Source organism: Eurosta solidaginis, chromosome 2 (assembly GCF_040869045.1).
Source record: "Eurosta solidaginis isolate ZX-2024a chromosome 2, ASM4086904v1, whole genome shotgun sequence".
Lineage (NCBI taxonomy): Eukaryota > Metazoa > Arthropoda > Insecta > Diptera > Tephritidae > Eurosta > Eurosta solidaginis.
The window spans coordinates 291,055,840-291,079,627 of NC_090320.1; the positions used below are offsets into that span (position 1 = coordinate 291,055,840).

The 23,788-nt window shown below is 34.9% G+C and overlaps 2 protein-coding genes across 2 annotated transcripts in view; both read left to right on the forward strand.

Annotated features, from left to right (window-relative positions):
* LOC137241889 (uncharacterized) overlaps positions 1 to 23,788 on the forward strand; it is a 111,878-nt gene that overhangs the window by 62,705 nt on the left and 25,385 nt on the right. The window lies entirely within an intron of this gene.
* On the forward strand, positions 1,487 to 22,969 carry witty (without maturity). Its single transcript, XM_067768499.1, has 4 exons — positions 1,487 to 1,775; positions 5,150 to 5,235; positions 20,189 to 20,315; positions 20,384 to 22,969. The coding sequence occupies exons 1-4, from the start codon at positions 1,685 to 1,687 to the stop codon at positions 20,728 to 20,730; spliced, it is 651 nt and encodes a 216-aa protein (XP_067624600.1). The 5' UTR covers positions 1,487 to 1,684; the 3' UTR covers positions 20,731 to 22,969.

The window sequence follows — 23,788 nt, forward strand, 5'->3', positions numbered from 1 at the left end:
GATTCCAAGGGCTTTTGATTTCGCCCTGCAAAACTTTTTTATTTTCTTCTACTTAATATGGTAGGGGTCACACCCATTTTACCAATTTTTTTTCCAAAGTTATATTTTGCGTCAATAAACCAATACAATTACCATGTTTCATCTCTTTTTTCGTATTTAGTATATAATTATGGCATTTTTTTCATTTTTCGTAATTTTCGATATCGAAAAAGTGGGCGTGGTCATAGTCGGATTTCGGCCATTTTTTACACCAAGGCAAAGTGAGTTCAGATAAGTACGTGAACTGAGTTTAGTAAAGATACATCGATTTTTGCTCAAGTTATCGTGTTAACGGCCGAGCGGAAGGACAGACGGTCGACTGTGTATAAAAACTGGGCGTGGCTTCAACCGATTTCGCCCTTTTTCACAGAAAACAGTTATCGTCCTAGAATCTAAGCCTCTACCAAATTTCACAAGGATTGGTAAATTTTTGTTCGACTTATGGCATTAAAAGTATCCTATACAAATTAAATGAAAAAGGACGGAGCCACGCCCATTTTGAAATTTTCTTTTATTTTTGTATTTTGTTGCAGCATATCATTACTGGAGTTGAATGTTGACATAATTTACTTATATACTGTAAAGATATTAACTTTTCTTTTAAAATTTGAATTTAAAAAAAAAAAAAATTTAAAAGGGGGCGTGGTTGTTCTCCGATTTTGCTAATTTTTATTAAGCAGACATATAGTAATAAGGGTAACGTTCCTGCCATCTAAATTACCTTCTTTTAAAAGTGGGCGGTGCCACGCCCATTGTCCAAAATTTTACTAGTTTTCTATTATGCGTCATAAGTTCAACTCACCTACCAAGTTTCATCGCTTAATCCGTATTTGGTAATGAATTATCGCACTTTTTCGATTTTTCGAAATTTTCGATATCGAAAAAGTGGGCCTGGTTATTGTCCGATATCGTTCATTTTAAATAGCGATCTGAGATGAGTGCCCAGGAACCTATGTGCATACCAAATTTCATCAAAATACCTCAAAATTTACTCAAGTTATCGTGTTAACGGACAGACGGACGGACGGACGGACGGACATGGCTCAATCGAATTTTTTTTTGATACTGATGATTTTGATATATGGAAGTCTATATCTATCTCGATTCCTTTATACCTGTACAACCCACCGTTATCCAATCAAAGTTAATATACTCTGTGAGCTCTGCTCAACTGAGTATAAAAAAAAATTACTTACTTCTTGGTGCTATGAAAAGAAAAGTAACTTTCAAAAGTTGGTTCATACTTTACTTTGCAACTTAAGTTGCTGCTTTTGCAAAATTTGAAACTACTTCGTGTCTCAAAGCCGACAGGATTCGCCTACAGCACTTCGGTTTGAAACGAACCGTATGAGTTTATGGCAGCCAGTCGCTGCTGCTTGGCGTTCAGCTTCAATTTAGTTTGATTGAATTTAGTTGGAAAAACGCTGTGTCTCGCAAAGGATTAAAAACGCGCACGAGAAGCATACGTAGTTAGTAGTGAGTCGCGTTCCGGAGCTCATATGTAGAAGCTCACTTTCGTGTGGTATTTTTGTAAAACTAAAAAAAAAAAAGTTCTATTTATAGCAGCAGTTGATTCAAAATCGTGAATCAAAAAAAGCTTGGGCGATTTCTTAAAAAATAAAAAGTGCTGTTGGGTTTTTTTAGCATGGCAATATATCGATATTATTATGCGCCTAAAAATATGCGAGATTTGGTAATTTTAACGGTTTTCTTACTATTGCAGTGTATTCAAAATGGTGAGTGTAATTTTGGAAAAAGAAAATAAAAAAAATTTAGTTAAAAATTAAAGATGATAATATCAGAGTTAAACAACAAAAAAAAAAAAAAACATATGTTGGAAAATATATTTTTGAATATATAAAAAATGTATTTAAAAAATGTGATCAATAAAAAAGTATCAACGAAATATTTCCTCTTGCTATTCTTCTTGTGTACAAAAAATAAATGTGAAAAGCCAAACTAAAATTTTAAATATGTCGTTAGCTTAATGTGAAAATGTGCTAAGTCACTTTTTTTGAAAAAATGTTTTTTAATGCAGTTTTAAAACTGAATTCAAAATACATCGATCACATAAAAAATGTTTTAATTTTTCATTTTTACTTATTGTGGGCAATGATGTGTAAATGTGCTAAGTCGTCAGCTGTTAAAAAGAATGTGCTAAGTAAACCTGTCAATAATATAAATCTGAATTACTAGTCATTTCTTTGTGCGCGCATTTTATTTATTTATTTAATTCATTCAGTCTAAAAGCACAAGCTTTGTTGTTGTTGTTGTATTATTATTATTATTATTAGATCTTGGAATGGGGAGGAACTTGGGGTCGTCAGAGACACAGCTGTCAATGAAACATGATTCGCCACGGTTAGGTGAAGTTGACAATTGGGTTGGAGAAGCTATATATTGCGCTGGCAACCCCTTGAGAGGGTTGCGATCACAACCCCTTGAAGTTAGTCAGCCAATTGAACATGCCTTTGGTGTTTGATAAATGCTTTGCGCTGACCATAATCTACTTCAATTCTTACATGTCGATAACTACATACTTTCTTACAGACTAGTTAAAAATAGAAAACAGTTCAACCTTCAACTTATATTAGCTGTTATTAAAATTAATGACACTACTGAATCGATTTGCTAGATGTATATTCCTAGTTATAGGTTCATTCATAGCATAATTCGTTTTATGAGTTATCGTAGGTTAAGTTGAACTGGCCGGTCCATGAGGACCTCACATAGACTGATTGAGTCCGTAGTGTTATCAGAAGTTTGTCTAACAACCAAACTGAAAAACCCTATCAAAAACCAGGACCTATGTTACTAATAATAATAACTCCGTCCTCTTGGCAAATACTAGAAGCTTCCTAGGACTTAAGCCACCTGCTGCTTCTACATATGACAGCTGCATCACTCCTAATAGCTGGAGTCTTAGCCTGGCAAGTGCAGGGCACGAGCACAGAACGTGCTCGATCGTTTCCTCTTCCAACCCGCACTTCCAACATCTGCTATCACTGGCCAAGCCTAATTTAAAGGCATGTGACGCCAGAAGGCAGTGTCCAGTCAGAATACTTGTCATGAATCTACAGTCCTCTCTTTTTAATGATAGAAGCAACTTTGTTAGTCTAAGGTTGTAAGACCTACACATAATCTTCGACACTTTACAACCCCGCGCTTGAACCCACGCCTTTTCCGCATAGTCGATCATGTGCAACTCTCGCCTTCGCTTAACCCCGTCCAGTCTAATGGGGACGTCTACGGAGCAAGCTTCAAGGGATGCGCCCTTTTTAGCTAGTTCGTCCGCTTTTCCATTCCCATCTATTCCCATATGCCCTGGGACCCAATATAGATGTATGCTTCTCCCTGTCCGATTCTCTCCAGGGACTGCTTACACTCTAACACGCATTTAGATGCTGTGCTATGCGAGATTATTGCCTTAATTGCTGCTTGACTGTCAATATAAAAGTTAACACGGTTGCAGCTTAAGCTATTCTCTTCCAACGTTTCTACTGCTTTGGTTACGGCTAATATTTCCGCTTGGAAAACGCTACAGTAATCCGGCAGCCTGTAGGATCTGCTTATTTCCGGATCAGCACAGTATACTGCAGACCCTACTCCTTCCACTGCTTTGGAACCATCTGTGTACACATGTATCGCCTCGTCCGCCATTTGCGCACCCTTGCGCCAGTTTTATGAGTTATTTCGACATTATGCCGAAGATCACGCAATGGAATGTATGGAGTGAACAAATTAGATAAATCAGAGCAATTTATGCTAAGTTTATTGTATTACAGGCAATCATGAGTGAGATAAAAGTTCTTCTGCCATGCAAAGCCTGAAGACCAAGCAATTTGTGCCTGCTGGTATATGGTGGAAGGCCGTCTGGCCAGTGAAGCATACGTAAAGCAATTTTCGCAAAAATTTTTTGAACTTTCCCAATTTTATAAGAGTTAGATTTATTGAAAGGACTCCATATTATTGAGGAATATTCAAGACCACTTCTGATCAAGGATATATAAAGTGCCTTCAACGTCATAGGGTCCTTAAAATGACTGGTGTTACGTCTACTGAACCCAACCATTGCAACAAATTTTGAAGCAATGAAGTCAATGTGACTAGAAAAAGAGAGTTTGGAGTCACACCCAAGCCTTTACTCTTTTGACAACGATTAAGAGATTTAGCATTTAGTTTGTAGATAAAGTATGTGGCAGTTGTCTTTTTGGAATAAGATACAACACAGCATTTGTTTGAATTTAAAAATAAATTGTTGTCTGCGCACCATCCGGCAAAAGAGACCAGATCAGAACTGTTAGAAATAGTTTGACAAATAAATAGTCTTTTTTGTGAAATATATAGTTTTAGTGTTATATTTCAATTGTTAAAGGGTTGGAGTGATGGGGAAACATATTGAATAAAAAGTGCTAAGTCAGAAGAAAAAAATTTGTTTTGAGTGCGGAAATTGTTATAAGTCATAAAATAGCTGCTGGGTTAGCATACATGATTTTTATTTATATTTTTCAAAGCTTCCACACTCAAAAGTATTGCAACTAAGGTATCCTCATTCACAGTTTTGAAAAAAATGTTATTTCAAAAATTATTCATTTTTTCGTCTCCTGTAAAATTCGTATAAAGTGACTTAGCACATTTTCACTTTCAGCTAACGATATACATAAATTATTCAAGCTATGCTGACAAACCGATGATTGTAATGGTTTTTTTTAAATGATTTACAAAAACAAGAAAACATAATATTGTAAACACGAAAAATTATTTAAAAATTTTTCATTTCATAAAAAGTGTTAGTTTCAAAGAGAAAAAAAAAAATAGCACATTAATATCCAAATTCTGGCTCGTGGCTTATGTTGTTGTCTTAGCCTCAACTTTCCTATAAACATGAAAAGTTTGAGAAACAATTGCAAATTAATTATTAAAATTGTCAACAATCACGGCCTGAATTCGGCACTGTCCAAAAACAAACAAAAACCAGCTCACAACAAATAATAAATTCAAATTAAAAATAATTGTTTGTTTTTTTACTTACCTCTTCATTGCTGCTCTTCGGGGGATCCTTACTTTTTTTGGTGAAATCTTAAAAAAAAAAAATATGGCACAATTTTAGGCGCAGCGATCAAATGTTTTGTTTGTGATTCCAGCGATAATCCCAGCTGTGCAAATTTAAAATCCAATAGGAGCATTGTGGCTGAGGTAAGTATATTTATAGTTAAACTACATACTCTTAAGGAAGCTATATAGGCAGGGTATGTCCATAGTTTGTGTATGTATTGGTAACTCACAAGGCTGTAAAAATTTGCAATTATTTCGGCTTACAATCAACGATTGCGCGGTCAGTTTAACGGAAGGTCGAGACAATTTGCAGTTTCAACAGGGGACCACGGCGTAAGAGATGTTAGAGGCGTTGTGGGGACACATTACTAGCGGGACATACATTGGGTATAACGGGGTTGTCCCTGGAGTAAGAGTTTAGCCTATTATAGAATCCAGTTCGAAGTTGAGCTAGAGTGACTTTAGTGATGTATATTGAGAGGCGGGGCCTCTTCAATAAAATGTCTGTTGTGATGCTCAGATTTCTGGGTATTCAGCAGACACTGTTTGTTCAGCATTTAATTTTTCTCTTTATAGGGAGTATTCTCGCCTCACTGTGTAGTTGATGTTCTGCGGACATAAAAAAAGATAAGAAGACATCCCGTCGCAGTTCTGAGCCCGGTGTTTTGACATGCATGCAGTTTCTCCAGTGTATTTCTTTAAGCTCGCCGACCATATTGGGGACACGTAGCACTGGCTGGTCAATTGATTTATAAGTGGTTGAGGACGTTTTCTAATCTTTGTCCCAATGTCGACATGAAACTTAAGGATTTTGCTGCGCTTCTATACTTGGCTGTAGTTCCTGATGGAATGTTTCACCCAGTATTTTTGGATGTAAGATATTCGGAAGCGTAATGTCGTCGACGCGATGTTCGAAATGGTCGGCATTTGCCAAATCCACGTTGTAAATAAAGTCGCCAACGATTTGGTCGGTGAAAGTGTCAGATTTTGTGAGGTGAAAAACGACAAAAAATGGGAAGATTGCCTTTGATATTACAGCATAGCTCATGGATGGATGGGCCGACACCTGTTGCCATTATAGTGTAGTCATACGCTTAGGACACAGTAATAACTGCTTCTGGTGGGGAAGAGAGCTTCTATATGTAAAATTTAAATAAAAGTGTGGATAGGATACCACCCTGTGGCATCTCTTGTTTAATTCTTCTTAGTTTTGATGCTACGCTCCTGAACTACACCGATGCCTACCAACTACACAGATAATTTGCCAAACACCTTTTTTGACTCGGAGGAAGGGAGGGCTCTTCCAAATCTTGCAATAACGTGTTGTGATTAACTATTTTAAAGACTTTTGATAAGTCTAGCGCTACGCCTACTGTTCTATGGTAAGGTTCTTGATTCAGTCCACAATTGATCTGTGTAAATGTCAGTGTGTATGGATAACCTTTAAGGCGTTTCTTTCAAAATATTGTGCTTTTCAACAAGGCTTCCCAATATGACACCCCATTTTTACAGCCTGATGTTGAAAACCAGCCCTGAATAGGGCAATCCTAATCCGTTATATAGTGCTTAAAAATGATTTCGAAAAGAGTAGTTTAAGTAGTAAGTGGTGGGCGTAATAGAAGTCGAATCGAATTTCTATTTAGGGTTCTGATCGGACTCCTATTAAGGAGGAGTCCGATGGGACGCCAATTTAGGTTCACATAATATATGAAATAAGGATGCTTTGAATTTCAGAACAGTTGAGATTCCCTGGGAAATATGGCGATTTTTAAGAAAAGTGGAAATAACTTGTGTCCGTTAAAATATTTTCATGTTTTTTTTTTTTTTTTTGGAGAGCAATTCATTACAAAAGAATTAAAATGAAAAAAAATTAAAACCTTGATCAAAGTTTGGCGAAGTCATAAATAAGATTATTTTCCCCCATAGCTTTCGGAAAAAAAATATTTCGTAATTTTTAAAATAATAAACAGAAAGTGAAAGTGATCACCAGCAAGTGTGTGAAACATTTGCAAAACCAAAATGGTATAACTTCGAAAAAATTCGAATTTCGGATAATTTTTAGATACGGTATTTTATTTTATTTTATTATTATTTTATTTTTTTTTTTTCAAAAACAAAACCAACAAGTAAGGACGGGACTGTCTTCGGCTGTGCCGAAGACTTCATACCTTTCGTGAATGGGGCTGAACAATAATTTTATCCCATTCGTAATCTCCGAATAATCGGATGTATAAGATAAGAAATATATAGTGAACAGATCTACATACCTAAACGATTTTTAAGATAAATATAAAATAAAAAATTGGTAGGTACTTTGTGTGAGGATGCAAAGCTTTACGGTTTTTGTGGTCTGCATGTAAAAACTATGACTACGAATCACGTATTTCAACAATATATGACGTAAACGTAACTATTTGATGAAATTTTATGAATTTTGAAGCTTCTATCCGTAAAAAAGGGGCAAAAATGACAGTTTATATGAAGTATATAATATATATACCACCGATCTCTATGTTTTTTCAGACAAAAATATATGCTATACACGTAAGCATTTGGTGAAATTTGAAGCTTCTAGCTGTCAAAATGGTGTAGAAATTGCGAAAAAAAAAATATATATATACTATATATACCATCATATATATATTATATATATCACCCATATCTATTATTTTTTGACACAACAATATATACTATATACGTAAGCAATCGGTGAAATTTGAAGCTTATTGCTCTTAAAATGGGGTGGAAATTGCGAAAAGTTTCTTATCTGAACAATCGGTTGTATGAGATATATACTATATATACAACCGATCTCTATGATTTTTTCAGACAACAATATATGCTATATTCGTAAGCATTCAGTGAAATTTGAAGCTTCTAGCTGTTAAAATGGGGCTAAAATTGCGAAAATATATATACATACCATATATATATACTATATATACCACCATATATATACTATATATACCACCGATCTGTATGATTTTTGAGACAACAATATATGCTATATACGTAAGCATTCGTTGTAATTTGAAGCCTCTAGCTCTTCTTGTGTTGTTGTTGTTGTAGCGATAAGGTTGCTCCCCGAAGGCTTTGGGGAGTGTTATCGATGTGATGGTCCTTCGCCGGATACAGATCCGGTACGCTCCGGTACCACAGCACCATTAAGGTGCTGGCCCGACCATCTCGGGAACGATTTATGTGGCCACATTAAACCTTCAGGCCATCCCCTCCCTCCCCAACCCCAAGTTCCATAAGGAGCTTAGGGTCGCCAGAGCCTCGTCTGTTAGTGAAACAGGATTCGCCGCGGATAGGTGAGGTTGACAATTGGGTTTGGAGAAGCTATATGTTGCGCTGGCAACCTGCAGGGTTGCGCTACACAGCCCCTTGAATCTGGTATTTTAGTCGCCTCTTACGACAGGCATACCTACCGCGGGTATATTCTGACCCCCCCTAACCCGCTGGGGGACCTCTAGCTCTTAAAATAGGGCAGTAATTACGAAAAGTTTCTTATCTGAACAATCGGTTGTGGGGGATATAAACTATATATACGACCGATCTCATTAATTTTTTCAGGCAACAATATGTGCAAATTACGAAATTATATGGTGAAGTTTGAAGCTTCAATCTGTTAAATTGAGTAAGATATTACAAAAATCCTCTTTTTCTGAAAAATCGGTTGTATGGAGGACATATGCTATAGTGGTCCGATTCGGCCGGTTCCGACAAATGTCCCAAATACACCCGCTCACCAAATTTTATCAAGATATCTCAAAAATTGAGGGACTAGTTTGCATACAAACAGACAGACGGACAGACGGACATGGCTAAATCAACTCAGCTCTTCAACCTGATTATTTCGGTATACTTAATGGTGGGTCTATCTATTTTCCTTTACGGACTTACAATTTTGGGTTTCATGACGAAATTAATATACCATTTCATTTTCATGAAAGGTATAAAGAGCATGTTGATACACTGCAGAAAATTTCGTCCTCAATGGGAGCCGATAGCAGTGTGTCGGGGCGTATGAGTAACACTTGTCATGTGATAAAATCCAATTCATAGAAACATAAATTTTAATAAATTAGTAAATTTTATTAAAATAATGTGTGCCAATTTAAATGCATACTTTTAAAGAAATCAATTCCAAAAAGTTCCCATCCAGTTTTGACTTGCCAAAATGTAGTGAAAACTTTCAGATGTTGTGACTTTTACACATTACAACTAACAACCGTAAAGTAGTACAGACATATGCACAAACATAAAAATATAGCTAAAGCCGCGTTTACATAGAACGCTCATCGCGTTGCTTTGCTTTTACGTTTGCAAAGCGCCATAAATTATCGACATGTCATCCCAAACTTTGTGCATGAAAATTTAATATTGAAATCAATTGTCAGATGAGGCAACGCAACAAAGCGTTCTATGTAAGCACACCGTGTAAAAGTCATCCAAATATATTCCAAAAGATATTTTTTACCAAATTACTAAATTGTAGGCATCTCATTTATTCATATATTTGCTTATATTTGTTAGAAAAAAAGAACGAAATTTTCACAAACGCATATTTACTTTCACTTGTTTAAGTTCCGTTTTTACTTTCCTACATTAGTAATGAAGTTTCATTCAAGATAATCTTTAGTTGCAGCTTCCGAAATATGCATTTGTTTGTATATAAAAATAACTAAATATAAACCACTGGCAGTGCGCCAACACTACAGCGCTAACCATCAATGAATGGAGAGGTCAAATTGTTGTGCCAAAGTTACAACTTTTACTCTTCTTCATTCAATATTATCATATCAGTATAATATTGAAAGAATGCTAGTCCTCCAAGCCGTTTTGTATGGATTAGTAATTGAGAATTGAATAATTGTGGCAGCCAGTAAAAACAAATTGCGTAATATAGGGATTACGACAAATTTCTAGAGTTCTTTTAGGCGCAGTCGCATGTGAATCATTGTTTACCTGAAAACAAAAATAACAAGTAAAGGTGTCTAAGTTCGGGTGTAACCGAATATTATATACTCAGCGTGAGCTTCAATTGTACATTTCATTTCAGATAAATTACTTTTCTATATAACACGTTTCCTCTTACAATAAAACTTGATAAGTGAAATATCATTGATTCAAAACTATTTTGTGCTAAGTTATACCCTATTATTCTAGTCTACGACCCTTTTAAACTTGTTTTATATCTAAGTTGCCGTGGTCTTTATCCGATCCCGTCCATTTTTACTAGAAATATTTTTTGCTATAAGGAAAAAATGTGTACACAATTTCATTACGATCTGTTAATTTTTCTTCGAGTAAACATAGAAACATAGAAAATTGCTTAGTCATAAAAGAAGCGGTGCCAAGCCCATTTTTTTAAATTTGCAATTTTTAGTATTTATTGTTATAAATCCACTTGGGTAATGAAATACCATTGATATAAAGCTCTTTTTTGCAGAGATATAGCTTTTTTTTTCATCCACGACCCTTTTAAAAATCTTGTATATAAAAGTGGGAGTGGTCCTTAACCGATTTCATTAATTTTTCTTCAAAGCATTCCTTATAGTAAAGGCAACCTCCCTGCCGAATTTTATTACGATAGGTTTAACGATTTTTGATTTATGATTAATAATATTTGTAAAATTGATTTTATCACAAGTGGGCGGTACCACGCCCATTTACAAATTTTTTTTTTCAAATTTTTATCAAGAGTCTCAGTGTCAGCCCACACGTCAAATTTCAACATTCTAGGTGAATTAGTTACTAAATAATCAGATTTTTTTGTGTTTTCCAAAATGTTATATATATAAAAAGTGGGCGTGGTTTTCATCCGATTTTGCTCATTTTCAATACCAATCTATTATGGGTCCAGGTAAGCTTGTGTACCAAATATTGTGAAGATATCTCAATATTTACTCAAGTTATCGTGTTAACGGACATACGGACGGACGGACATGCCTCAATCAAATTTTTTTCGATTTTGATATATGGAAGTCTATATCTATCTCGATTCCCTTATACCTGTACAACCAACCGTTATCCAATCAAAGTAAATATACTCTGTGTGCAAATCACGCTGAGTATAAAAATAAAGAAACAAAGAAATGCAAACATGAATGATGCTGTAGACGTGAAGACTTCCGGTTATCGTAAACAGTGCCAAGGTACAAAACATTAATAACACTGAACATTGCAAATATTTACATTTGCATACTTTAAAGATGACTGTGTACTCGTATAAGAGTGTGTACAAAATGTGTCACTATTTGTGATCTTGTACATACCCAGTATAAAGTTGAGCGCTTGTTAGTTGTTAAATTATCCAATTAGGAAATAATTCCATAATTCCATAGGGGATATCTCGAAAAAAGTGTTTCCAAAACCGCACAAGATCGCTAATTTTGGTCGTCAGATTACCGGCAGGTACCAAAAAAACAAAAAAAAAAAACAAAAGATCATCTTACTTCAAAAAAAGGAACCACACTCAACCTTGAAGCGTATAATAAAAAGTAATTAAAAATGTATACCCCTAGTCATTTACATGGGATAGCAGTTTGATGTAGTTCATGCTCTATATAGTGCCACAAAACGGAAAGTGACCAGTAATAAAGATTAATATTTGCGCATGAAAATTCAGGGTATATTTTTTGTGGCCCAAAATGATATTTTGAGTCAAAAGCACCAACAACTGAAGATAACTTCACTCAAACAGGCGTGGCAAATGGAGAGTCAAACCATTTCAACTGTGCGCTTCTCACGGCAGGCAGTTCTATGTACTTAAGATTTTTTCCGACCAAAGGCTGCCATTTAATTTGTTGCGCTCTCCCACATTAACTGTGTCAATAATTTTTCAATGATTTTCTGGAAAGTGAAGGCAATTGTGAAAGTCTGTAGAATAAAAAATAAAAAACAAGAAAAAAACAAACAAAAACAAGTAAGGAAGGCTAAGTTCGGGTGTAACCGAACATTACACAGTCAGCTGAGAGCTTTGGAGACAAAATAAAGGAAAATCACCATGTAGGAAAATGAACCTAGGGTAACCCTGGAATGTGGTTGTATGACATGGGTATCAAAAGAAAATTTTAAATGGGAGTTGGCCATAGTTCTATAGGTGGACGCCATTTCGGGATATCGCCATAAAGGTGGACCAGGGGTGACTCTAGAATGTTATTGTACGATATGGGTATCAAATTAAAGGTATTAATAAGGGTTTTAAAAGGGAGTGGCCCTTAGTTGTATATGTGAAGGCATTTTCGAGATATCGACCAAAATATGGACCAGGGTAACCCAGAACATCATCTGTCGGGTACCGCTAATTTAGTTACATATGTAATACAACGAACAGTATTCCTGCGAAGATTCCTAGGGCCCTGCAGAACTTTTTTCATTTTATTCTACTTAATATGGTAGGTGTCACTCCCATTTTACAAAGTTTTTTATAAAGTTATATTTTGTGCCAATAAACCAATCCAATTACCATGTGTCATCCCTTTTTTCGTATTTGGTACAGAATTATGGCATTTTTTTTTTTTTCATTTTGTGTAATTTTCGATATCGAAAAGTGGTCATAGTCGGATTTCGACCATTTTTTAAACCAAGATAAAGTGAGTTCAGATAAGTACGTGAACTAAGTTTAGTAAAGATATATCGATTTTTGCTCAAGTTGTCGTGTTAAGGGCCGAGCGGAAGGACAGACGGTCGACTGTGTATAAAAACTGGGCGTGGCTTCAACCGATTTCGCCCATTTTCACAGAAAACAGTTATCGTCACAGAATCTATGCCGCTACTAAATTTCATTAAAAGTATTCTAGACCAATTAAATGAAAAGGGGCGGAGCCACGCCCATTTTGAAATTTTCTTTTATTTTTGTAGCATTACTGGAGTTGAATGTTGACATAATTTACTTATATACTGTAAAGATATTAAATTTTTTGTTATAATTTGACTTAAAAAAAATTTTTTTTTAAAAGTAGGCTTGTTCGTCATCTGATTTTGCTAATTTTTATTTAGCACACATACAGGAATAGGAATAACGCTCTTGCCAAATTTCATTATGATATCTTCAACGACTGTCAAATTACGGCTTGCAAAACTTTTAAATTACCTTCTTTCAAAAGTGGGCGGTGCCACGCCCATTGTCCAAAATTTTACTAATTTTCTATTCTACGTTATAAGGTAAACTCACCTACCAAGTTTCATCGCTTTATCCGTCTTTCGTAATGAATTATCGCACTTTTTGTGTTTTTCGAAATTTTCGATATCGAAAAAGTGGGCGTGGTTATAGTCCAATTTCGATTTTAAATAGCGATCTGAGATGAGTGTCCAGGAACCTACATACCAAATTTCATCAAGATACCTCAAAATTTACTCAAGTTATCGTGTTTACGGACGGACGGGCAGACGGACGGACATGGCTAAATAAATTTCTTTTTTCGCCCAGATTTTGATATATAGAAGTCTATATCTGTCTCGATTAGTTTATGCCGTTACGGATTACCGTTATACGAACAAAGTTAATATACTCTGTGAGCTCTGCTCAGCTGAGTATAATTTTCAAATTAGAGCAAACAGCGGAATTCTGAGAAATCGTTCAAAATATATATATTTTTTTTCATATTTGTCTACTGGGCCGTATCGTGTGTTACGATTTGTCCCGGAATCCTCTCTTCACTCAATTAATAAATATGAAACTAGTTATTTATACAACTTATGATAAATTATAAATTAAACTAGTATGCGAAGTCTCTAGTTCACATATGCCGTTATTCGGACTCACGATTTCAGAGCTATTTTGATTTAATGTTTGAGTGAAAACTTGATTTCGATACGAATCTTAACACACGATACAGGCCCTGATTTTTGCAAGTGTCTTCAGTTTGACATGGTTTAATGGTTTGTTGATAGAAAAGCAAGTACATTATTTAATGAATGAGGAATAGGGCGGGTCGATTTTTTCTATGGTTCATTTTAAACAAATTGGCTTTAATGGACTCTTAATGTTGCTTCTTTCTTTCTCTTACCTTCACTCTTACTTCGCAACGTACGTTTATTTTTCTTCTCATTCATATTATAACTTTTGTTTACTCTTAATAGTAGTTTTACTTTTAATCTTACTCCCACATTTACCCATAGAGACCCACTCTTACTTTTCCCCTTCTCCTTGCTCTTACCGTTACTCTTAATCTTACAATTACTCTTACTCTTACCCTTACTCTTGCTCTCCTTCTTCCCTTTTTCTTACTTTTGCTGCTACTCTTACTCTTTCTCCTAGAATCACTTCTAACCTTACTCTTACTCTTGATTGGATTCGAAGTTCATTGCCCACATGCATGCATCAGACATTAGATTTTTATATGGATAATGCATAAGATTGATTTAAACTCATCTATATGAAAAACTGCTTATTTGACGGAGCTTTCACTTTCAAGTTACAGTTACAATATGCTGACTTATTCTGAGGCTGAAATAAGTTGACTACATCATTTCAGGTTGGATTTTAAAAAGTTTGAACTGTATTTTAGAAAAAGTTAATCGGATTTTAAAGTAGTTGGTTGGATTTTCGAAAGCGTCAATTGAATTTTAGAATTTTCAATTGGATTCTCGAAAGCGGCTAGAATTGTCAATTGGTTTTTAGAAAAGGTAATTTGAATGTTTGGAAAAACCAAATGGATTTTAGAAAATGTAATAAAAAAAAAGTTATATTCATTCATCTAAAACCCAATTTACATATTCAAAAATCCAAAATCCTCTTCTTCATTCTTTCAAATTGGATTTCAGAAAAGGTCAAATGGATTATGAGGGAGTAAATTTGTTCTTTAGGACTTTTTCTTAAATCCAATTGATACTTTCTAAAATCCAAATGATATTTTCATCCAATCGACAGTTCTAAAGTCCAAATTACGCTTTCGAAACTCCAATTAACAATTCTAAATTCCACCTGTAAATCGCGTAGTAGTTATTTGACAAAGAGATACAAAAATGTTTGGGTTTTATTATGAAATTGTCATGCTAGTCTATAACTTCAACTTTTCTATAAAAAAAAAAATAAAATGCATTTTTATGGATTCACATGACATATGTATAACAGAAATTTTTTCATATAGCTGATTTTACCAAGAAATTAGCCACAGAATTTGTAAGGGATCTACGAAAACGCAGTAGACCGCAATATCTCAAAAAACTTAAATTTCCTGGAACGCATCGTTTTAAATGGCATTCAACAATGTAAATAGAATACTCATGATATTAAGTACATACATCAAATCATAGGTCTGGTCGAGCATACGCAGAATTCCTTTCAAAATCTGTACCAAAACCCCTTTTTCCATAGCTAAATATACACTGGTTAGCACAAAACTACAAAACTCGAACTTTCAGTAAATTTTGACCAGTTTCTCAGACACTTCTACACGTCAAACAAACAATTGTGCACCGTTGGAAGCGCTAAAATGTGTTATTTTCAATGACATTAAAGCCATGTTCATAGAATGAACTAATTGGCCAATATACTATAATTCTAGATTTAAAGATGAATTCGAAATTCTAAGCATCGCCTTGTATACTGGATAACATTGGAAAAAAAACAAAAAAGTCAATACGGTCAATATATTACCGTTTTAGTTTCACAGATTTCAATTTAGCTGTGAAGAGGAGGGATATCCTCCAATAGATTATTTGTAAATTACATTTTATTCTCTGTTATGCTGAAATCTGAGCCCAAAACTAAATATTTCAATACCTTTTTCCTTGCTTCCAAAGTAAAAAGCTACTTATTTTTCAAATTTCAAGTCAGTTAGGCCCTGGCCACTTCTCGGAAGGAAAAGTATCCTAAATACTTATCAATATAAAATGCCACCTAGCTAAGCGTGGAGCAGTTAAGGGCGAGCAGTATAATGTGAGTTATAAGGGAGTAATTTGATGTGCTTGTAGGTGTATGAGTCGTGGCACAGTGGATGACGTACCCGACTCAAACGTTTGGGGTTGCGGGTTCAAAGCCCATTGCAACCAAGCATTTTTTAAATTTATAATTTTATAAATTATTATTTTAATGGACTGTATTTTATTAAGTTTGTTATTTTTAATGTTATTTATGGTGTATGTAAAACACGGACGATGCAAAGCATCGGTAGACCTTTATTTAGTTAATTTATCTTTATTTTAATGTATTCAATTTATTAAGTTTGTTATTTTTAATTTTATTTATGGTGTATTTAAAACACGGGACGATGCAAAGCATCGGTACACCTTTATATATTTAATTTGGGGCGAGCATAGGGAACTCTGAGGTTTCGCTCTAATGAGCCACCTCATCTTCTATTTGAAGACCCCTTTAAAAATGTGATATGGAGGTGAGCACGGTGCTCTGAGGTATTGGCACCCCATTTTTTTTCTAGAAAAACCTCTATTTATTTAATTTGGGGCAAGCATAGAGAATACTGAGGTTTCGCTCTAATGAGCCACCTCATCTTCTATTTGAAGACCCCTTTAAAAATGTGATATGGAGGTGAGCAGGGGGCTCTGAGGTATTGGCACCCCATTTTTTACTAGAAAAACCTCTATTTATTTAATTTGGGGCGAGCATAGAGAACTCTGAAGTTTCGCTCTAATGAGCCACCTCATCTTCTATTTGAAGACCCCTTTCAAAATGTGATATTGAGGCGAGCACTGGGCTCTGAGGTATTGGCACCCCATCTTCTACTCGAAGAGCCTCAATTTTTAATTAAAAACTAAAACTATGTCTTTAGATTATTTCATAAGCCGGATGAGAATTTCAGCGCTTATGAAACAAACGAAAGAAAAAACTCATAGTTTTGTCGCTTAAACACAGCTTAATAATAAATTTCAAAGAAATCGCACCATAAATATAACGTGTTACAAAAGTATCTTAAATATTAATCTAGTCAAAGGGTTACCCCTGCGCCAAAGTTCAAGAAAGCCGAAAGAAAAGGACGGCCCCTGTTCACTTTTAGGAAGGAAGAGGTACCCATATAATAATTTGCACCATATACAAAATTTTCTAAAACAGTTATTTAACAGGTACCTCTGTACCAGATTTCAAGCAACTCGTATCATATATAAGTTTAAGTTTTCGTCTACTTTTTGAAAGCAGAATGTCTCAATCATTTACCTATATAAAAAGGCTCCCTGCACAAATTTCAGCAAAGTGCTTCATAAATAATAATTCTTGGAATAGATCGGTCCCTGGTGCACTTCCCGCAAAAACACTCCTGGGTTGCTACGAAGCTATCCTGAAAGTTTGATCAAAATCGAGGCAGAGGTTTCGGAGCCCATGCATACATACTTACATAGTTCTCATCCTTTTTTCGTATATATAGATAAAGGAAACTCCAATCTGACAAGTCACCTTAGTTTTTCCCGGATCAGAAAAAAGCAAAAGTTGTTCATGAAAACAAGACTTTTTGAGCTGGTCAGGCGACATAGGCCATGAGATATTAAACAATCATAGCACTACGTGTGCATACAATGGTGGTCCTAAAAAATTGATAATAACAATGTAAAAAATATCTCGTTGACATTTTGGTAACAATTGAAGATAAATCAAATATATCACGCAGTGCATCTGAGGTTCGAGATATTTTTTTGTATTAAATATCGAAAGTCCATAATAGATATTGTATTGCAAAATAAAGCATATAGTTTTTTGGTATATTGATGACAGGTAAGACAGGTGCTTTGCGGTAATTATTAAAGACTAGCGGCAGTAATAAATAACTCGCTACAAAACGGGTTGTTCTAAACAGCGGAGAAACGCACCTCTGTTGGTCATGGTGTATAACATATACATAGCTGAATCGGTTGCGACGAATAAGTGGGCTAACACACTTTTCGGTCATAGAAGTGGAGAATAGTGAGGTGATAAAATGGAGGCGCACACTTCAGTTGCAACTGTATATAATGCGTACTGAAATTTAGCAGTACTAATTTTCTACGCAACAATTTCATAAGTGTAGATAAAGTTACACAATTAGTAGTCCATATAAAGTTCAAGTGCATATGTATATCGGCAGAGTTTGGCAAGCACTCCGAGTGTATTTCTGCCATGAAAAGCTCTTAGTGAAAACACTTCTGCCTTGCAGATGACTTTCGGAACCGGCATAAAACAAGTAGGTCCCATCACACAAATTTTTAGGAAAATTTTAAAGGAGCACGACGCACATTGGAAGAGAAGTTCGACCTAAAATCTCTTCGGAGGTTATCGCGTCTTACATTTACTTTTATACTCAGCTGAGCAGAGTTAACAGAGCATATTAACTTTGTTCGCATAACGGTAAACCGTAATGGCATAAACTAATCGGGATGGATATAGACTTCTATATGTCAAAATGATCTGGGCGAAAAAAGAAATTTATTTAGCCATGTGCGTCCGTCCGTCCGTCCATAAACACGATAACTTGAGTAAATTTGGAGGTATCTAAATGAAATGTGGTGTGTATGTTCCTGGGCACTCATCTCAGATCGCTATTTAAAATGAACGAAATCGGACCATAACCACGCCCACTTTTTCGATATGGAAAATTTCGAAAAACCGAAAAATTGGGATAATTCATTACCAAAGACGGATAAACTAATGAAATTTGGTACGCGGGTTGACCTTATGACCTAGAATAGAAAATTAGTAAAATTTTGGACAATGGACGTAGCACCGCCCACTTTTTAAAGAAGGTGATTTGAAAGTTTTGCAGGCTGTAATTTGGCAGTCGTCGAAGATATCATGATGAAATTTGGCAGGAGCGTTTCTCCTATTACTATATGTGAGCTAAATAAAAATTAGCAAACTCGGATGACGACCACGCCCTCTTTTTAAAAATATTTTTTTTTAAGTCAAATTTTAACAAAAAATTTTATATCTTTACAGTATATAAATAAATTATGCCAACATTCAACTCCAGTAATAATATGGTACAACAAAATATAAAAATAAAAGAAAATTTCATAATGGACGTGGCTCCGCCCTTTTTAATTTAATTTGTCCAGAATACTTTTAATGCCATAAGTCGAAGAATAATTTACCAATCCTTGTGAAATTTGGTAGGGCCATAGACTTTATGACGTTAACTGTTTTCTGTGAAAAAGGGCGAAATCGGTTAAAGCCACGCCCAGGTTTTATACACAGTCGACCGTCTGTCCTTCCGCTTGGCCGTTAACACGATAACTTGCGCAAAAATCGACATATCTTTACTGAACTTAGTTCACGTACTTATCTGAACTCACTTTACCTTGGTATAAAAAATTGCCGAAAACCGACTATGACCACACCCACTTTTTCGATATCGAAAATTACGAAAAATGAAAAAAATGCCATAATTCTATACCAATTACGAAAAAAGGGATGAAACGTGGTAATTGGATTGGTTTATAGACGCAAAATATAACTTTAGAAAAAACTTTGTACAATGGGTGTAACCATATTAAGTAGAATAAAATGAAAAAGTTCTGCAGGGCGAAATCGAAAGCCCTTGGAATCTTGGCAGGAATACTGCTCGTTTTATTACATATATAAGTAAATTAGCGATACCCGACAGATGATGTTCTGGTTCATCCCGGGTCCACATTTTGTTCGATATCTCGAAAACGCCTTCACATATACAACTATGGGCCACTCCCTTTTAAACTCCTCATTAACACCTTTCATTTGATTCTCATATCGTACAAACACATTCTAGAGTCACCCCTGGTCCACCTTTATGGCGATATCGCGAAATCGCGTTCACCTATAGAACTATTTCCCACTCCCTTTTAAAATACTCTTTAATACCTTCCATTTGATACCCGTGTCATACAAACACATTCCAGGGTTTCCCTAGGTTCATTTTCCCTTATTTTGTCCCCAAAGCTCTCAGCTGAGTATGTAATGTTCGGTTACACCCGAACTTAGCCTTCCTTACTTGTACCAATACTTTTTGCGGAAGGGTGGAAAAAAGCCCCAAATGTATACATTTGTATTTATACTATTCAAATTTTTATTTTATTTTTTAAATATATTAATGGTGATAACATAAACTTTTGTTATAATAATAAATATATTATAATATATGAAATCATAAAAAAATATCTCTTTAAATAATCCACCCAACAGGAATGCACACTCGACAAAATGAGAACAACCTATACATGGCTTTTTCAGTTAAATCGAATTGAATATTTTGACACCGGCACTAGAGATGGTCCACTCATGAACTGTCAAAAAGTTGTGGCCCTAGATAGTAAGTGATTACTGTTCCTTAATTAACTACTCTTTTTATATGTAATCCTTTATACATAAATCTAATAGACCGCACCAGCAAAATGGTAACAGCACGCTTTTGTCAATTGGACACCGCCGATTCGGATGCATGTCAAATATTTGGCAACAAATTGGGTTGGCCACCAGAATTAGCGCGTAATGCCAATGCCGACAATAATGGCAACAACAACAAAAATCATGTTAACCGTAAAGCTAATAAGAATGGCAAAAATAGCGGTGCAGATGAAAATCAAAATATGGAATTGCATTGTTCCATTTGCGACAAGGATAGCTGTAATGGCAGTCAAAGCGTTAGACAATGGAATTTTTGGTTTGCCAGCGTTTTGCCAGCGCTCATAACACAAATGATTAGGCTGCGTCATAGTGCGTGGTGAATGACTGACTGACTGACTGTCTATGGCCCTATAACTGTTATTATTATTTATGGGCGCATTATCAATTATTAACTACAGCAATAAATAATAGTGGAGGAGTATAAAAAATGTATTATATGTTAACAAAAAATGTGCAAATTACTTTTAAAGACGAATTAAATTTATTGTGTGGACTCGTCGAGTTTCGTCGATTGGGTGCTAATTGAACACGTATGTATGTAGTTGTGTAGCTCACCCAGCCTTAAGTTGAACGTTCATTACGTCAATCAGTGTTAACATTGTAAATAATCATTGAAAATTGTTAAGTGTACCTACATATGTGTAAATAGGCTCATATTTGTATTTTAATGGCCTTTGCAAATTTGGGTATTGAACAGTTGCAGAGTCGTCTTGCCCGCTGGCAGTCAAACATTCTCAAACTGGTCATTAGTCGAATCTTTAGGAAAATATTTAGCATATGTGGCCCGGCCTAGGAAAAGGTGGCTTATGACTCAAAAAAGAAATTGCGAGAAACAGCTGTTAAAGATAAACAATGCATTTCTTCAGTTTCTTAGTAGTTTTTCTTTTGCATTATGAACAGTCATTCCCAAAAGGCAACCAAAAAAGGCAAAAGAGCATAAATGAGATAAGTTCGTGTTTATATATAAAGAGCGATGTTTTTTTCAATGCAAAGCACAAACCAGTTTCTGACCGAAAAAAAATCGTGTGAGTGCTCAGATTTAAAAGCAATGCTGAACGAGTAGGACGTGTGTCGCTTGTGAATAATGTCTGTCGAAGAAGAATTTAGCGAGGTTTTTCAAACATATTTCTGTGAAAACGAAGAGAATGATGATGATTATTTTGATGATGTTGGTATCAATTACGAGGACGAATTACAAGGATTGTTTCAAGCTGAAGGTCAAATGGAAGTAGATGAAAATATCATCTCCAGAACACTTCTAAGCAAATTAGGACTTTCTTGTTTTCACCACGTGAAAGAGCGTCTCAAAAACTATCGAAACCAGAAAAAAGTGGAAAAAATTTTTTGAGTCATAAGCCGGGTCACATATTAGTATTCATTAAAATGTTTCATTGACTGTAGTAAATGCGATTCTTAACACATTTTTACGATTCATGTCAAGTTCTTTTGAATGCATACTAAACTCGAATTTTTTGAGATATCTCAATGAAGTTTTGTACACGGGTGATGTTCTATTGGTTGTTTGTCAGAATCTCCCATATCGGACTTTTATAATATATAGTTTTCATCATTTCTCTACTCTTTCGATAACTAAAAACATATATGTATATCAATAAAGCCCAGAAAATAATAATTTTTACACTCTATTTCCAGGCTCCCCCCATAAATTAAGAAACACATTTTTTCAGAAAGCCAAAATTCAGAAATCAAAATTCAGAAGTAAAAACTCAGAAAATCAGATATCAAATTTCAAAACGCAAAACTCAGAAAAAAAATTCAGTAATCAAAGTTTAGAAGTTAAATTTCAGAAGTCAAAATTCAGAAGTCAAACTTCAACACTCCAAATTCAGAAAGTAATAAGGCAACAAAAAATTTTAAATTTTTTCCGCAAAAGTGGAATATTTGTCTAGTAAACAGCACACGGATTGCAAAACCAAAACAATAAAATACTTGCAAAAATGACATCCAATCAGAGCAATTAAGTTATGCCCTAATCTGTGTATTTAGTTGCAAATTTTAAAAATTTTCGATAATTCTGCGGCTCCTCTTATCGTTCGGATCACTGAACTCTCGAATAAATAAACACAAATATTCTGTCTAAAAATGGTAGTAGATCTTCACAATTCCATGTATTCGCGTACTTACTTATAACGTATTAAGGTCAAACTGTTACGCTTGAGCTACTTTTATACTCTCAATTGCCTCGTTCGTATATTTCTCCCAGTGTCTAGACTTTTCGCAAACTGCCTTCTCGATTAGCTGCTTATTTACTTCTCTCATACCTTTTGCAACTCATATTCACTGTTGCATTCTACATATGCATATGTGTATATATGTTCGAGTAATTTGTGCTCTTTACTTTAAAAATTTAATCTCCTCCGCAAAGACAGCGCGCTCTTCCAATACTTGTGCTGTTTTCTCTCAATTCGATAAGAGTTTATGTATGTGTCTCTTTTACAGGTTCAAATTGACTTGAAAAAAACCACTTTGACATTTTTAGTATAGTTTAAGCAAAAAGATTTTGGAACACTTCAGCTCATTGAGCTTCTCAAAAAATATGCTTACTTGTTTTTCTGTTATTGTTAGAGTAAAAGATTAATAGAGCTTATGTGCATATAGATCTAAGTAGAAAAATTAAGTAATTTAAAAAGAGCATGATTTATATAACATAGCAAAATAACGCTTTACAACTATTTTGCAAAATTAATTTTACTACACCGAGAGAAATGTAAAATACCCAATCAAATTTGTTGTTCTTGAACTAGCAGGTATTCAGTAAAAGTGATCGTATTATGGTTAATTCAGCCGAGTTTTTTGTTTTTTTTTTTTTGTCAAGAAACCAAATTTGTTTAGTTGTTACAACGGAGGAAAAACTGTTGGGTTCAGGTTAACAATATTCTGTAAAAATAACAGATTCTTTATCAATCTTAATGATATTTTCTGTTAAAATAACAGATTTCTTTGGTAATTTCAACAGCGAATATTCTGCAAATATATCAGCTTACTTCAAAGAGAAACTTGCGCTCTCGCCGATCACAACTTTGTTTTTATGAATATTGTGCCACTGCAATCTTTGTCATAACAACAGTCACTGTTATTCTAATGTTGACACAAATCTGTTATTTTGACAGTTTTTATTTGCATTCTTAGGGTTGTTGCTTAATAGAGCAGAGCTAGGCGGTCACCGTGGTGTGATGGTAGCCGTGCTACACCTACCACGCCGAAACTACTGTGTTCAAGGCCTGGAAAAAGAAACGTCAAAAACTTTAAAAACAAGTTTATTAAGCACAGTCGGAAAGTATTAGAACAGGATGAAAAAAGTTGTTGTTGACAGTTTATCGTACCATTTATTAAAACATTATTCACATATTCGCAGTA